The 17,549-nt window shown below is 28.6% G+C and overlaps 3 protein-coding genes across 4 annotated transcripts; 1 reads left to right on the forward strand and 2 right to left on the reverse strand.

Moving 5' to 3' along the window:
• Positions 1-5,536: 5,536 nt before the first annotated feature.
• On the reverse strand, positions 5,537-10,567 carry LOC128395009 (wings apart-like protein homolog). Of its 2 annotated transcripts, none has more exons than XM_053355395.1 (4): positions 10,221-10,567; positions 8,976-9,778; positions 7,495-8,557; positions 5,537-6,478 (listed from the first exon to the last, which is right to left on the reverse strand). In XM_053355395.1, exons 2-4 carry the CDS (start codon positions 9,737-9,739, stop codon positions 6,338-6,340), a joined length of 1,968 nt encoding a protein of 655 aa, XP_053211370.1. In that variant the 5' UTR covers positions 9,740-9,778; positions 10,221-10,567; the 3' UTR covers positions 5,537-6,337. The 2 variants fall into 2 exon arrangements, with proteins under 2 accessions (XP_053211370.1, XP_053211369.1); XM_053355394.1 differs by having other exon boundaries at positions 8,976-9,781.
• A 1,297-nt stretch (positions 10,568-11,864) lies between these two features.
• LOC128395012 (neuropeptide-like protein 31) lies at positions 11,865-12,294 on the reverse strand. The gene is made up of 2 exons (XM_053355398.1): positions 12,132-12,294; positions 11,865-12,052 (listed from the first exon to the last, which is right to left on the reverse strand). The coding sequence occupies exons 1-2, from the start codon at positions 12,292-12,294 to the stop codon at positions 11,865-11,867; spliced, it is 351 nt and encodes a 116-aa protein (XP_053211373.1).
• A 177-nt stretch (positions 12,295-12,471) lies between these two features.
• LOC128395011 (uncharacterized) lies at positions 12,472-17,229 on the forward strand. Its single transcript, XM_053355397.1, has 6 exons — positions 12,472-13,042; positions 13,117-14,661; positions 14,736-15,428; positions 15,965-16,033; positions 16,125-16,214; positions 16,684-17,229. The coding sequence occupies exons 2-6, from the start codon at positions 14,314-14,316 to the stop codon at positions 16,768-16,770; spliced, it is 1,287 nt and encodes a 428-aa protein (XP_053211372.1). The 5' UTR covers positions 12,472-13,042; positions 13,117-14,313; the 3' UTR covers positions 16,771-17,229.
• The last annotated feature ends 320 nt before the right edge of the window (positions 17,230-17,549 follow it).

Below are 17,549 nucleotides of genomic sequence, written 5' to 3' on the forward strand. Positions count from 1 at the left end.
GAAAGTAACTCACAATTAAGGGCAACATTTAATTACCATCAACGTGTTTCATGTGATAAACTTTTAGATGATTTAATTTTTTCAACTGAACAATTAAAGTTTTGTTTTCACTTTTAATTGTGTTTACACTTAATGTATGATAATTAATAAATCAAATTGTAAACAGGTAACAATTAAATCAATTAATTATTAATGAAATTGATCATTTTTGTAAATCTCAAAGATTTTGTTATAATAAATGATCAAATGATTCAGTTTGTTGGTCATTTAATCAACAGTTAATTAAAATAAATTGTACGTGTTAATTTTTTTTCCAACGATTTAATTAATTCTGATAAGTTAATTAAAAGATGAAGAAGAAAAAAAAATGATTAATTAATTAATCGTTATGATAATTTAATGGTATAAATAAGTAACAAAATGTTGGAAAAAGAGAGACAATTAACTTTAATTGTTTTCTGTTAACAATCATTAAGACATTGAGAGAAAACAATTAACATTGACTATTACACCTACTATTAAATTGATAGGAACAATTAACTAATTATCATCATCTTAATGAAACAACAACAATTAACACACACACTAATAGTGATTAAAATTCAATGATTGTAATAAATATAAATATGATTAAAGGAAAACAATTAAAGTTGATTGTTAATAATAAAGTTTACAAAAAGTATAACAATTTAACTGTAACAGAAACGTTATTATTAAGTTATCACAATTTGATTGATTGATTGATTGATTGATTGATCAATTGTTGATTGTAAGTGATAATATTTTAATATCAATTGATTTTAATCAACTATTATAATCAGGTAGGTCGGTAATTGTGATTGTGTTGATTAAAGGTAAATAAACAAAAAGGTTATTCATTAAGTTAATTGTTGTCAGTTTATATATTAAATTAATAAGATTTGATGAATAACATTCAATTGTGATGATAATTGTTGATTAAGATGTTAAAATGTTTAATCAATGTTAATCAAATCAAGAAAAAAAGGTGAAGTAGTTTAAGCTGATTATCGGGCTAAATGTTAATCAACTAAATTGTTGTGTTGTTATAACAACAATTAACTTTAATTCTGGTTGTAATAGTTACGCACGATTTGTTGATTATCCCTTGTTGTTAACTTTGTAATAATATATAAGTTAATTCTGTGAAATGATTAACTTAATTGTGATTAAAAAAATCACAATCATTTGCAACAATTAAAAACTGGTTTGTTGTTTTCCTTTTGATTCTCATTTTGTATGCTCAACTTTTGTTAATTGTCTTCATCAATCAATTGGAAATCAAGTAAAAATTAACTTTTCATTTACCATTTTAATCATGTTTAGGTTTTGGGTAACAATTTAACAACAATTTAGTTAATCATGTTTTAATATCATAATCAACAAAACCATGTTAATCAAATGATTAACTACAGATGATGATGTTAATTGTAAGAAACAAAAAAAACTTAACTACTTTTTATCAACAATTAACATCGTTTAAACAACAACGTCAACAATTAACGGAAAAGTTAATTGTTACAACATGAAATTAGTTGATTATCACAAGGAAAACTATTGATTAGATTGTGATTTGATTTTCTATCAGCTATTAAATCATATTTTTATATTTAATTTTGACTTTGATGGTTGTACAATTAATCAAATCTGCTACCAAGTGTATTAATTAACTTAATTAAAATTAAAAGTGTAATCAATTGATTTGATTAAGTAAAGGGAAAAACTTTTTCCAACCAACTAAATTGTTCACACTTTTCACCTTGATTGTAAAATCTCAATCAATAAGATGATAATAATTATCTTGATCATGATTTAGCAATTGAAATGAAATTTAGTTAAGAACAGAAAACAATTTAACTTAACCAATTAATAGATATTGGATCATGATTAAAATCAATCGCCTCAGGTAATTATTATCAACTTGGTGTCAACTAATTAAGATGATCCACCTTAATGAAATATATATTTCACAGAAAATTAACTTTTCTTCATCTTAATCATCTTTATCTTCATCATCATCATCATTTGATAATCTTAATGATAATGTTGAATCTAAGGCGCACCTAATCAACTTGGTAATTAACTGATTATCATTACTGTGATTTCCTTGATTTAAGGTTTGAATAATGTTTAATTATCGTGTAAACAATTAAATCAACAACAATTACAACCCCTTTCCAGCCCACGTATAACCTCAACCTGGTTAATTGTTGATCTAATCAATTGAGACTGAATCACAATAATTAAACGTTTAAACAATTTACCATCACAATCATTAATAACTTTGCTAATTATTTGATGTCTGATTAACTGGAGAGACAAGAATCAGAAACAAAAATCATCATAAACAACAACAACGTAATCATTTTAATTATTGACAATTAGCTAATCGTTAATAAATGATAGTTGTAATAATCATCTAATTGTAAAGTTAATATTAGAAACAATTGAATCTAATTGAACAATTAAACTGATCAATAGTTTTCTATATGTTTTCATTTGGATTTTCATTTTAACAATGAAATTCATTGAGTCCATTAATCCAGATTAATTGTTGATTGTTGATCTTGATTGTTAATCTTGTGGTTTTACTACATTAATACAAGATCATTTATCTGGTATTTTACAGTTTCACACCGGAAACGGAACCATGGGTTTATTGAAATTGAGAAGAGGAAGAAAAAAAGTTTTCAATTGTTCTGTCAATTTGATGATTATCATTTCTAAATAGTAAAAATAACAACGATCAACAATCAACTTAATTGTTTAAGAAAATGGTTAATGTTTGATGTTAATTATTGATTGTGAATTGTTTTCAGTTGATTTCAATTTTTTACCAATTCATTTGAATAACTAAATTCAAGTGAAATAATTGTGACAATTAAGTCTATTGTTGCAAATCATTTGGGTGTTAATTTTGTTGCCTCTTGTAATCAGTGAGCTACAATCAGTAAATTGTTGTTGATCAGAGAGATGATATATTTTTATAAATTGTTTTCGTAACAATTTGGTTGATTGTTCATTTTTTGTTTTCATCAAAAAACACTTTGGGACAATTTATTAATTGTTAACACCTCAATTGAGCAAGAAGGTATTTTAATCACAATTAACATTTCTAATGTGTGTAAATTGCTTGTTGATTATCATTATGATTTACCCACTCGACTAGGATCTGCTTTTTTTTCATGGTAATTAAATTAAATTTAATTCAGTTTGCTACCAATTCAACCTTGTAAATATTATTGTTAATTTGGTGGAGAAATATTTTTCTAGATGAGTTTAAATTGTTTAAAACCGTTAAACAATTAACAAATTATCCGAAGACATATTTATGGTAATAGGATGAAGATGATTAATTGTCCTGTTGGTAAATCAAAACTATGACAGAATTTAAATTGCTAACAATTAGCGACAATCAAAAGGAAAAAAAGTTTTTTTCTTTCAGGAAAAGTTTCCAAAACTCAAACAAATTCAATCATCGGATTAGTTGATTAATCTTAATCTGCGATAGAATCAAAAAGGATAATCTCTCAGATGAATTTTCAAATGAATAGGTTGATGGGAGGAGGGAAAATGTTGGTCGGTGGGTTTATTTTTGTCTTTCGATGTTCCCACCGGTGTCAAGAAAGAAAAGAGAAGAAAAAAACATTCGAACAACTTTTTTTCCATGTAACCTTAACAATGACCATTTCTTTCTGAAATGAAATGACCTTATCACCTTAACCGCCCACCCCACCAGGTAACATGGTCAGTGTACCATATCAAAGGTAAATATTGAGGTTCATTTACTATTTCCCACCTTCCCATTTTTTACACCTTTGCTTTACCAACAACAACGTACAATTTACAATCCAATGTCTTATGACCTTCGACATGTCCACTTCATTGTCCAAAGTTTAGGCCAATAGAAGAGCCCAAAAAACAATAATCGTCCAATCAAAGGTAATCAATTGGACCTTCAAGATTTACCTTTAATTGTCAACCAAAACTGAGTCACTATCTATAAACAATTATCTTCATCATCAATAAATCTGATGGTTGATTAAATATCAGTTTACTTGTAATTCAATTCCACTTATATCATGTCTCATCTTCATCATTGGTGGTGTTCACTTGTTGGTGTAGATGAAGATGATGATGAAGATGAAGATGAAGATGAAGATGAAGATGAAGATGATGAGGATGAGGATGAGGATGGTGATTATAAGGTCCACTAGTTGAAAAATCCCACCTCCATTTGTTACCTTTGAAAATTTATCATTTTTTTCGTGTCCATTGGTGATGTTAAATTGCTATTGGCTGTAAATTAAATTAGTTTATCAACCAATTGATTGTGGTTTCTTGTTGACAATTTATAGTTATAAATATAATTGTAATCAATTAAATTGACTGGAAAGTATATGGTTGGAGTTTTTTTTTCTAGTCGTTGATTGTTGATTGTATTACCTTTGATTGTTATTACAATGATGATAATTTAAGTTTCCATTACAATGAAATTGATATTATGTTGGTTTTTTTTTACTTTACAATTTATTTAATCAACTAAATTTGATATAGAACTCATATAGGATTTATATATTGATTGTATTCTGTTAATAATGTTTACTGTTTGATCAACTAATTGAGTTTACATTGATAACAATTAAAAGGTTACTCTTTTTTTGTTAGATTAACTGAAAGTTGAACAAATTTTCAAAACTTTTGAATTGAATTAAATTTGATCATCAACTGATTTCATCTGATGATGAGATAGATTGATTCAAGTGAAAGTTAATTGCTCATTGATATTTCAGTTAATTGTTAGGCTGATGGTTCACTGAATTTATCATTATTATTTTCAACTATTATTATGATTAATTTGTTGAAAAGTAAATTTTTTTCACCAATAACTAATCATTATACAGTCTACTGATCAGTTAATTACAATTTAAGGGCTAATTGTTAACACAAACAATTATTTCAACGATAATCAACATATTGATTATAGTTAATGATCAAAATTCATCATTCACAATTAAATGTAAATGATTGTCGTTTATTGCGACAAATTATCAGTTAATTGTTTTCTGTTAATTGTGATCGTAAATACAAATTGTTCAAGTTGAAGATTCCTTTAGGTTGACAATCAAATTGTTTCTAATCCTTAATCATCCTCTCAGGTTTTAGATTATTATCCTTTGTGGTTAACAATTAATATCATCGAATTGGGATTTTGATCAATAGTAACTGATTCCTTTGGGTCAATGGTCATTTTGTAGTTAAATTATAATCCAAAGTCTCGAGAGATTCACTAATGATTAAAGAAAGAAAATAATTAGAATCAAGTTAAATCAGATAATATTACAATTCGATTAGAAAAACAAAATTGGAGATTTTTTTTGTTCTATTTTGGTCAAATGTTACTCTTTTTGTTTATTGTTTAGAAAACAATCTACCGATTATCATAACCAATGGTTATCGGATTAATTTGTTTCTTTGTTTGTTACTTGAAAATAATGACAAGAGCTAATTCACAAGATAGAATGAAAAGAAAAGGTAGAAAAAGATTCTTATTCTCTTCCTCTTCTTCCTTTTTCTAGGGATGTTTCACAATCGATTGGTATAATTATCATCCATAGCTCATTGAATGAAAAGTATTCTTCTTTTACATTGATATCTTGAAGAAAGAGAGAGAGAGAAAGGAAGGAAGAGAGAGGAAGAGAATAGAAAGAAAGTGAGAGCAGGGAAAGAGAAAAATTTGGATCGGGTATATAATTCATTTCCTTTGTTTTCCAATATTATTATTTGATGAATCCAACCAATTAACAGATGATTCTCAGAATATTATCTCGTGTTGAATATTTTTCTCTTGTTGGTTTACATTTTTGGAAGATTTTTTTCCTTGAGCTCCGTCGATTGATTGTTCAATTTCTTGGATCATATTATGAATCACATGGAAACCATGAGGTGATAACGGTGGTATATAAATGTTTCTTTGTTGTCTTTGTAATCATTGTAAGAAAACAGTTTACACTTTAAAGTACAATAGGATGTCCCAGGTAAAATGTTAAATCCATACGGTAATCAGCTGATTCAAGTTGTTTTTTTCTGCGAATTAATTCGCAAGGGAAAAGAAATAGAGTTTAGGCTGTAGTAGATAGGGTGAATGATAGGATCTTCGATAATCATAAAGCGATCACAAAGGGTAAAGAAAGAAAAATACATGGAGAGAAACAAAAGAGAGAGAGAGAGAGAGTGAAAGAAGAAGACCAGAGGAAAAGGGAGAGGAAAAAGACGGAGATTTTAGTAGGTGAATATACTCCTTGGACGATGGATATTCTCATGAATCAGTATCTGGGTCTGGATCTTCATCTTTATCTTCTTCTGTAGAGTTATTTGACGAATTCTCTGTTGTTTTGGTTGATTTAAAAAGAGCTAAGATTCTTTCCACCCTCCTAACTCCACTTGGGGTCATTATGTCCTGTAGAAAAGAGAGAGAGAGAGAAATAGAAAAAGATCAACATTAGTAAAAATATTTATAGTAAATCGATGAAATTATGAAATAGGAAAAAAAGAGAGGAATAAGACACAATCGTTACGTGATTTTTGTCAGATTCCTGATAAAAAACATTGAGAATACAAAGTAAAAGTAAATAGAGAGCAGGAAGAGATTTCATGATAGAGAGAAAAGTGCAAAATCATTTAGATCAATCATCAATGTATATCGATTCACCGAAAAGGTTAAAGATTATTATCACATCAGAAAGAAGATAATCTTCGTTCTTAATATACGAAAAATCATCATTTTTTTTTTACTTTCTTTTCTCATTCATTTCTCTTTTCTTTCAGAAATTGTATGAATGTGTTCAGTTCAAATGTTTGCTTGCACCAGTGATTTAAATGACATGAACGGTTCACTGATTCAATGTTGATAAACAGGTTAACAAGCAAGGTGATCAAGGTGAGTGTAGAGAAGAGACAATAGAATAAAAAATTGTGAGTGTAAAATTTGATGAGATACAAAACTATTAACGAATTATCAAAGTTGATTGTTTGATCAATAAGTTCAAATATTACTGATAGTAAATTGAAAAAAATATCAGAATCAACTTGTAACCAAAAATAGAGACATGAACTATTCAAGGTAAACATAATAATAATTATAACAGTAAATGAAAATCTAACAATCTAAACAAATCAATGAATATTTTTGCTTTACCTACACAATCAAAATAAATAAATTATCTCGATTACTGATTACATAATAATCTTGTTTCTACTCTATTCTCAGACTATGAGTACGTAGTTGACTACAAGTGCTAATTGTGTATAACAACAATCAAGGATAGAAAATAACATGTTATATAAATGGATATTTATATGGATCTCATGTCATTTATGTAAAGAGAAGAAGGAAGAAAAAAAAAAGAACAACAATCAGCGACAATTGTTACCATGAAAAGGTTAAAGGTTGAAACCAGAAGAAACAAAACTTACGGCTAAATGAGTAAATTCATGAAGCTTGGTGAGAACATCAATCATTTTCTCAAATCCTTGAGAAGGTAGAAAATTCTTAATCATGTCGCAATACTGCATATTCTCCTTTATACCGCAACCAATGAGTAATGATATGCAGGCAGCTATTATACAATGTTCCATGTGTTTACCAGATTGAGCTAGAACCTGATTTAATAGTGTATCTTGCATGGCTTCGGTCAGTGGTTTGTCTTGGTGTGAATCCAGTAAAAGGTCGGCTTCTTTATCGGTTTTTTCGGCTTCTTCGCATCTCTCTTCAAATATAGCGATTAAACGTTTAACCTTGAAAGCGCTATCCATTAGCTCTTCTCTTATGTTTACACAGTATTCAACAAAATTGATCTCTAGGCACAATAAAAGTACTATTAGGTCAAATCGAGAATCTGGAACAGTAAATGAAGGTAGTTCAAATAAACATTCCAATAGAAGTTGAAATAATCCGGTAAATGAGCCAACTTTGTAACAACCTTCACTTGATTCTGAGGTAAGGTTGGTTAATACTCTCAATATGGACAATAGAGTGGACAATTGGGATTGGGATTCCGTTATGAAGATTATACTGTTCTTGAGATATTTGATTAATTCAATACAGCGACGGATAAATTTACCTCCTTGATATTCAATAATATAATTTTGGTTCTCTTGGTTCATAAATGTAACATTCTCGATAACCTTTAAGGTTCTCTCAATTTTATGAAGTAATCCTTTATCCACAATCTCTTCCTCCCAGACAATATCATCACGAATTAAACTGGTTGATTCTTCGATAATTTGATTACATAGGAAATCAATTCCTTTAAGATTTCTCAATTCTTCTTTACACCATTCACTTGCTCTTTTAGATGTTAAACCAAGTAAAGCTTCCAATGCCAATTTACCGGCTGTTATATTGTTTAGATTGAGAAATTTTCCATGGCCTTTGGTTTTCATCTCTTCGCATAATTTTTTCACTTTTTCTTTGTAATTTTTATCAACACTATCTTCTTCCTCGTCGGTTCGAGTTTCCAAAAGTTCCAACATTAAACTATGAATACCAAGGGAAGAAAAAGCCAGATGAGATAATCCATACGAAGGAAAAGAGTCAGAGGACACACAAATTGACAAAAGAAAAGAAAGAACAAAAAAAGAGAAGATAAAATTAGTAAAACAAAATGAAAACAATACAAATTGAGAATGACTTTGATGATGATTAACATATACGTCGATATTTAAACAGGACGAGAAAAATAATAGCTAATAGCTAATAAGAATTAGCTATATTAAGAATGACACTCAAAGTATAACCTTGAACATGAAGGAGTTTTTTTTGTTTGAACAAAAAAACGCGATTTCAACCTGTAAAATGGTAAAGTACAATTTTTGTTGAATCGACTGTAGATTTGTGATCAATTTATCATCGATATAAATATTAATCATCATGGGGTCAAGTCATCTGTTCATACCTCAAAGCATTTGGGTCTATGTCCATGGTCATCCGATCTTGATTATAAACATACATAAGAGCTGAGGTACAAAGAGCTAAATTAGGATTTGAACAACCATCCATTAAGGCACTAATTATCTTTGGCATGTCATCATGAGCTCGAAGATGCATTCTGAATTCAGCTCGTTGACACTGATTAGCCAGACCAAGGATACTTAGACACCTTGTATTAATATTATTAACACGGCTCAGTCCATCAAGATAAAATTTAATATCACCATCAAACTCTTCCCTTTCACCCAATTCAGCACATTGATGAGCCTTTTTAACTCTTCTTAATCTAATATAATCATCTTCATCATTTTCATGATGAGAAGAAGAGTGTGATTGGTATGTATGAGAATGGTGACGATAAGATGATGAAGATGAGGTTGACGATGAGGTTTGTGAAGATGTTGGATCATGGGAGGATGAATGATGGGAAGAAGAAGAAGTACCGTTTCGAGTTGAATTTAATGAGCCACCAGCACCGTTACCATTTCCACCAGTGTTATTACCAGAAGAAGAGGAGCAAGATGATTCATATAAACCAGAGGTTGATGATTTACCGCTACTACTACTGTTCTTATGGGATTTATCAAATGAACCATATTCATCACCACCTAAGGTTGAACCACTTTCATCAAAATCTGATTTGAAAAAATTCCGAGCATTGAAGTAAGTTTTTTTCACTGAATCTTGACTTTTGTTGAAAAATTTTTTCTTCTTATTGGTGGTCGACATATCAACAAGATTTAAATGGTACCAAGGATTAGTTAACAGCTACTAGAATATTTATATATAAATATAAATAACAAAGATAATAAAAAGGTAAATGGGAAAGAGGAAGGGAGAGAGAGAGAGAGAAAATTTTAAAGTGAAAATAAGAAAAGAAAGGAATAAATTAGTTCACAAATGTAGTCAACATTTTCTAATAGAAACAAGAATCACAAAAACAGAAGAGACAATTTCACCAGCTCTTTCTTTTCACTCTTTCTCTGTCTTTCTTTTTCTCTCTCTCTTTCTCTTTCATACACACACACATAAAATCTTCTCTCTCTTTACAATTCTCTTTCTTTTCATCTCATCTTATGACGCTTTTCTCTCCCTCCAGTCTTTTCTTTCTTTCTTTCTTTCTATTCTAACGCTTGTTTTTCTCATCTTCTCCAAACCAAAGAGAGAGAAAAAACGCTTTGATTGATAGAAAAGTTAAACATTTACTTACCTGTGTGAATGAGTAGATTTAATTAATCAACATTCTAAACCTTCTAATAACACCAATAGTTAAACAGTAAAAAGCACAATTAAAACAGAAATAATTAGACAAAGAGAGAATCAAAATTATCCTAAATAACAACTCATTGGATACTTTTGGTTTATCTCCTTTGTTGTAGACAAAAAGATGAAAATTTGTTGGCTGATTTGAAATTTTGTTGATGTTTATGTATAAGAAAAGATTCTAATTCACTTTACAGGTTGACGATTTACTCTATGTACCAAAAAGATTTTACAATCAAGGTGAGAAATAGTTGGTTAATTAAAAGAAAAAGAAAAACACCAAAAAGCGATCATTAAAAAAAGAGACAAACGTTTCCATTGGAATATAAATAAATTCTCACAATTGTCATTTTCTTTTCTCCAACTGTTCGAAAGATTGTACTTATCATACGGTCCCTTTAGAATTTTTTCCAAATTTTTTTTTCTCGTTGCATTTTCTTTCTTTCTTTTATCCTCTGGACAATTAACTGGAACTGGAATTGACATTTAAGGTAATTAGAAGGTTTTGTTGATTTTTTCGGTTAATTTTTGTGATGTTTTGTCAATCTAATTGGATTAACATGATGGTGGTGATTAACTTGGAGTTTTAATGTTGCCGCTTTGAGAATGAAATTTTATGCCCTCTGGTTTTATCGGTGGAAAACTAATCATCCGGTGACAATTTAAAATTGATCAATTTTTTTCTACTTTCAATTAATAATCGTGAATCACTAACAATTATTACGATCGGGGTTGGCTCTCTCTCTCTTTTTCAGATCTTGGAGAAAGAAACGTCGTCTTGAAGGATCGTCAATGTAAAGTGCAACTCGAAGACAAAGTAATCAAACACAATACGAAAATATTAATCTTAATTCTGTTGACCGACACAATGGATCGTAAATGGAAAAGACAATAGGATTAAACGAAAACTTGGAGATAATCTGATGGAATCTACACTGGGATCAAAATCACTGAGAAGAGAATCGATTTTGACGATTTAAATGTAATATCTCTTATCGAAAATTTGACTGTTATCAGTTGATATTCTGTGTAACTATATTCCGAGGTCGATATTTTTTCTATACTCTTCTTCAACGTCATTTCAAAGGAGAAATAACTTTCGTTTCCGATGCCCGAAAAGCAATGGTAACTAATATTGTAGCTGAAAATTTATCACAACCACTTCTTGTTAAGATTATTGTGATTTTGTTTTGATTGGGTGGTTTTCGTTGAGTTTACATCAAGTTTCTCAATTAGTTGATTTATTTGTGATAATTTCGTCAAATTGTTTGCTGTTATTTTGACTGAATCATAAATCTAATTCATTTTTGGTGGAGAAAAAAAAATGAATAATTGATTAACTAATTGAAAGGATGTCAAGTAATAAAGTAAGTTGGTCAGTTTTTGTTTTTACTTTTCAAGTCTTTAAATAATGTTTACTTTATTTGGACAACTTTAATTACAGAATTTTGGATTCAATTTTTTTTTCTTGATTGACCACAAGTATGAGATGGTGATAGTTAAAGTAAACTTGTATCTACATTAAACACTGGTAACCTCTGGAAACACTGAAAATTGGGACAATTGAATTGGAATTACTCTTGTTAGATTTTCAATAAAATCCACGTCCAAGTCCACCATATCGACCACCACCATAGACACCAGCTCCATATTGGAAACCAATATTGGCACCGAAACCACCGTAACCAGCACCAGAACCTGAGCCATAACCATTCCCGAAACCATTTCCGAAACCGTTTCCATAACCACCATAAGCTGGAGAACCATATCCTCCAAAGCCTTTCATATAAAAGGATTTAATCATCCACATTAATCATCTCACTTCTGGTCGAACACTTTGATTTAATCAATCACTTACCTGGATTATTGTATCCATTGTATCCACGATAACCACCATTGGCACCATATCTTAACCCAGCGAATCCACCATAACGGAAGTTACCATATCCCATATTATTGTTGAGAAAATTTTGAGCAGAAACCATGGCAATTAAAGTAACAAATACTACAAGAAATTTCATTTTGATGAAAGTAAAAGAGTTGGAACTTGCTTTGGAAGCTAAGATTGGTCAAACAAATACGATTTAAGATTAAACTTGAAATGATATTGGTTGACATTCATCACTTGGCTTTTTATACTGACACTTTCTGGACAAGGAAATTAAAGGATACACTTGATAATGAGGAGGATTCGTTCAATTTAATTGTCTGAATAACAACGTGTTCAACTCCTTCAATTGTCAACGCCCGATTTTAATTCATCATAACGCTTGACCACAATTTAAAAAAAAAGTGAGAGATTAACATCAAAACGAAAAGAAAGAAAAACAAAAGATCAAGTTTACAATCGAAGTTCGAAACTTTTTCCCAATCATATAACCAATGTTAGTTTACCACAATCATTGAGAGCGAATTACCTGAAGGAGGTTGACATTCATTCAATAACCTGACAGAATTTCATATTAATTCATCAATAATATCGTATTCATATTTTCCTCCAAATTTACTTGGCTACCGAAAGTTAATCCAGTTAACCATCGGAGTCCAATCCAAAGTCCAAGAAGCAATTATCATGCTCAACGAATGCAACTTTAAGTTATCCACACAATTTAATCCAATCAATATTCATCTCATTTCCAATAATGACAATCAAATGGTCAACATGGTGTTATCCTTAAATTCAGAATTTGTATCGCAAATCAAATCAATAATGATACAGTAACAATCAAATTGATCTTTGAAGACGGAACCATTTTGTAGTTAAATAATGTAAGTTTTCAAGGCTTAATTTTTTTACCTTTACTCTTGACAATTTACTAATCACAATTTACTTTCTCTTTCAGAAATCTGTAGTTCAACTATTGATGGCGCTTGAATGAGATAATTAAAGCAATTAAAGAGGCTCCAATAGTTAAATTGTTTCTGTTATTTCGCAATCGTTTTTGTTTTAATCGAGAGTTAATTAAGGACTAATTGTCAACTAAACAATTAACTTTAATAACCTGAGAATCTAATCATCCTGAAGCAACAACGACACTAAATGAAAGACATTAAATGATTTTGGTTAACTGGTTTTGTTATTCAATCTACATGACATGACCTTGGCACTTTGATGGAAACAAAGTGAACAATTAAATTTGATTATAATACAATTTCTCATAAAAAAGTCATGATTAACACCTTAAGTTAATTGTTTAACTAATTTATTGGTTTTTTATTATAATTTATCAATTATCTCGGTTATAAATTTAAACCTAATCAATTAGCTAATTAGTTACTACCGGTTTCTTATTTATCTTGATCTTTTTGATCAAAACAATTAAGAATCAATTAATTAATTTATTGATTAACTAAAAACGACTGGTGTTAATTAACTATTCAAACTAATTGTTATACTTACCTTAATAATGTGAGAAATTGTTTAATCTAGATAAGGTTAACAGATATCATTACAATTAATCAAAAATTTAAACTCGATTGATTATGATTTATGAATCTAATTAGTTAATTAACCTTGTAGACAATTAGATAACAATCAAAAACATAACAATTTCTGACAATTGAACAAAAAATTCAATTTTAAAAGTACTGATGAAAAATTGTTAATGAACAATTTAAATAATCAAACTACTATTTTTAACAATCAATTAATTACCAATCATCATCAACAATTCAATTGAAATGATAAAATTAACACTAAATCGCTGATTGGGTTTTAATTGCGTGACACTTATTAGTTAATTGTTTATCAATAAAACTCCCAGAGAAAACAAGGTTAAGATGAACTTTTATTTATTAGATTAAAAGTGAATCATTAACGTTAAACAATTAACCAAATTAATCGATACAATTAACTAATATCGACACGATAGTAATTTAGTTAGGACAAAGAGAGGAAAAAACTTTCATCAAATGCAAATGAACAATAGAAATCAACCTAACAATTAAAAGTTTATTTCGATGTTTTCGCTTCCCTTACACAGTAAATTGTTTGATTTCTAAATTTAATTGTTCCAAAAAGAGGACAATTAAGCTGATCAATGGCTCCGAGAATTGAAAATTTGGTCAATTACTTTGGTTATTTTCCAATCTTTTTGGTCAACATTTTGTCCCCCAAAAGCAACGGGTCAACATTTCCAACACTATTATTGACCATTTACCACAATTTGATTAAGTATTTGTCCCTTGGATTGTTAATTTTAATTGTTATGGTAGCATCACCTTTAATTGATTACACATCAACTTTAATCCGGTTAAGTGACGAGAGTAATTATCCAATATTTGCTTTAATTGTGTTCAATTTAATCTCAAATGTATCAAGTTATTTCATCGCTGATTATAGTTGCCGATCAAAATCATCGCTAATGAAATGGACTGAAATTTTTCAGGTAATTAAATGACGAAACATTTAACAATTAATACTTTAACTTAACTTTATCACTAAAAATTTTCTCTAAATCAGTTAATAAATCAATCAACTAAAATGTCAACAAAAATTGACAATAGTCCAGATTTGGTACAATCGTTAATCCAATTTACAAGAAAAGTGACCATAAGTTGTATCATCTTTATAATAGGACGTAGTTTAATGGTCAGTTTAATTATATTATCAATCTACTTTCGTCGAGAATCAACTTTATCATTAACAATTTACGGTAACAATCAGCTGATTGAAACAATTTTCTCAATCATAATTATCGTTTACATGATAACATTTTCAAGTCTCGATCATGTAAACTCCCATTTATTTGATATAATGGTTGAGTATTTTGTCCAAAAGTTTCGAGTGATTAACGATCAGATCGCAACGATTGTCAAATCAGGCAAACAACAATTAACAACAATTAACACCAGCAACATTGATACAATGGCAATAAACGACAATCAAGCCAAATCATTACACGAAACTGAATTAAGATCAATCCTTGACCAACACGATACCCTTAAGGTCAACCTAAAGTTATATGATAAATACTGGGCATCAATTAACGTAATTACCTTGTTAATTAAACCATTGGTTTGCCTTTTCTGTGTTTATCAATTAACTTTCCGAGTCCAAACAATTGAGACAATCATTTTCCTGTGGTTGAATCTATTTGAGGCCATTTATTTATTCACAAGGATGTTTACATCAGGAACCAACGTTTCCGATGAGGTAAGACAATTAACAATCAACAATTAAATCAGTAAATTGATCACTAAAAAAATCCACCAACATCAACTGATTGCTTTTGTTTAATTAATACTTACATCAAATCAAAATGCTTCATTCAATGTCCAGTCAATGTATAATTAGGTTAATTGTTGGTTAATTGTTATAATAACAATTTCTTTGCTTTTTCACCTCTTCATCTGAAACTTTTAATTGTAAACAATTTCGCAACCTTATTAATAAAATAGTTAGAATATAATTTAAATGAAAACTGTCAACATGTAATAACAATTAACTGTTACAATTAAACAATTGTTAATTGTTGTTAAATGAATGAAAACTTTTTTTTTCCCAATGACAATTTTCATTGTCACTTTCTCAATATTCACAAAATATAATAATAATATTTAACTAAGCAATCAGTTAATTGTTTCAATCTATTGTTTGTCACCTTATCTCTTTCACTTAATTAAATTTGTCTTTTTTATTTTTATTTTTCCTTTCATTGTAATAAACACAATTAACTTAATTGTAATTAGATTGATGCTGTTGCTGCTAATGGATTACGATTAATTTTATTCAACTATTCAATTCCAGTACTTCAAAGGGTAAAACAAATTAACCATTTACAATTAGCCACGAATAATTTAATCACCTTGACAATTTAACTCTAATCATCGTATTTAAATTAAATTGTAGCTTCAACTATTTAATCAACATATTATGTTCACCGAGATTGGATTCAGTTGTGGTGGTTTATTTACATTTACACTTGATTCAGTTCTAGATGTAAGTTAATCAGATGAAAAGTTATTTTGATTGTTCAAACCAAATCAACAATTTATCACCATAAATCATGTTAATAATATTACACAACCATCATGACAATTTATTAATCAATATAAATGACAAGTGAATAATATTATCATTTATTTACCATCATAATTAATAAGAGGCTTAATTTTTGTGTGTGTGTTGATTGTAAACAACAAACAAACTCAAAAGTAAATCAATCAACAATCAACAATCAGCATTGATTAACTTTTCCAATCCTAATCAACAATATTTAAGTATTAATTTATGTATAGAGTAGTTAATCAGTTTAAATTAATTGTCACGTTCAATATTGTAATTGAGTTAGATAATCATGATGATAATACATAATAATAATATATAAGAATCTATTGATTGTGGTTAACTTAATTTAATTTCAGAGTTAATTTAATAAATGAAATGTTTATTTTTTTTTCTTCCATAGGCTTTCATTGAGTTGACTCAAGATTTCCTGTTGACTCTTGATTTTGTGATTACCGTTAGACAAGCAAGGTTACAATTAATTAAATAGATCACAATTAATACCATTAACCACCCACTGATTTTGTTAATCAACATTATGGATCAACAATTTAACAATTGCTTAATCAAGATTATATTGAATTACATATGAAACTATTGAAAAATCCTTGAGCAAATCAGTTATAACAATCAATCAATTTGATTCCTCATTAGTTAATCGTTACCTTAATCATTAATTTACCTTTTAGTTGATTGTGCAAATCATTTGATAAACAAGTTCACAATTAATCATAAATAAGTTACATTGAAAGCTAATTGTCAGCTTAATTTGTGTAGGTTGAGTTATTAATTAACAAGAATCCTTGATAATAATTTAGTCTGTTTGTTTTTTATTTTGCTCCTTTTAAATTTTGCAATTAAATTAATTGTTTCAATCATAAATCCTCATCTCTTCAATTTCAATTGGCAGTTCAACAATTAACTGAACACTAATCTTTAAATCACTTGCCAATTAAATGTAATAACTGTTATGCTAATCAAATTAAAAATAATCTTCATCTTTAATTGTTCATCTTGTGTTTGTTTTGTGTTCATTTTTATTAATTTAATTGTTTACAAATTAAATCAATTACCAATTGCATGGGGTTTCAATTACATCATTGAATTGTTATTATTTATTGATTTGGGATTGAAATGGTTTTACAATCAAAATGAATTTTGATGATTTCATGATTATAATTAAATTGTTGTTAGTATATTAAAAATAATTACCATTTGTTAATTGTTCTTAATTAATATAGACTCTTTTGTTTACGTGTTAATCATTTT

Source organism: Panonychus citri, unplaced genomic scaffold (genome assembly GCF_014898815.1).
Source record: "Panonychus citri isolate SS breed McGregor unplaced genomic scaffold, ASM1489881v1 Contig00140, whole genome shotgun sequence".
NCBI lineage: Eukaryota > Metazoa > Arthropoda > Arachnida > Trombidiformes > Tetranychidae > Panonychus > Panonychus citri.

What these genes read in the sequence shown, in the direction of transcription:
- LOC128395009 (XM_053355395.1), bottom strand. Translation starts at nt 9,739, where the DNA reads ATGTCGACCACCAATAAGAAGAAAAAATTTTTCAACAAAAGTCAAGAT. An exon ending in ATAGACCCAAATGCTTTGAG is followed by an intron (nt 8,558 to 8,975) that starts GTATGAACAGAT and finishes TGGTATTCATAG; the next exon opens with TTTAATGTTGGAACTTTTGG. An exon ending in ATGAATTTACTCATTTAGCC is followed by an intron (nt 6,479 to 7,494) that starts GTAAGTTTTGTT and finishes TCTTTTCTACAG; the next exon opens with GACATAATGACCCCAAGTGG.
- LOC128395012 (XM_053355398.1), bottom strand. Translation starts at nt 12,294, where the DNA reads ATGAAATTTCTTGTAGTATTTGTTACTTTAATTGCCATGGTTTCTGCT. An exon ending in CAATGGATACAATAATCCAG is followed by an intron (nt 12,053 to 12,131) that starts GTAAGTGATTGA and finishes TTTATATGAAAG; the next exon opens with GCTTTGGAGGATATGGTTCT.
- LOC128395011 (XM_053355397.1), top strand. Translation starts at nt 14,314, where the DNA reads ATGGCTCCGAGAATTGAAAATTTGGTCAATTACTTTGGTTATTTTCCA. An exon ending in GAACCAACGTTTCCGATGAG is followed by an intron (nt 15,429 to 15,964) that starts GTAAGACAATTA and finishes AATTGTAATTAG; the next exon opens with ATTGATGCTGTTGCTGCTAA. An exon ending in CAATTCCAGTACTTCAAAGG is followed by an intron (nt 16,034 to 16,124) that starts GTAAAACAAATT and finishes ATTAAATTGTAG; the next exon opens with CTTCAACTATTTAATCAACA.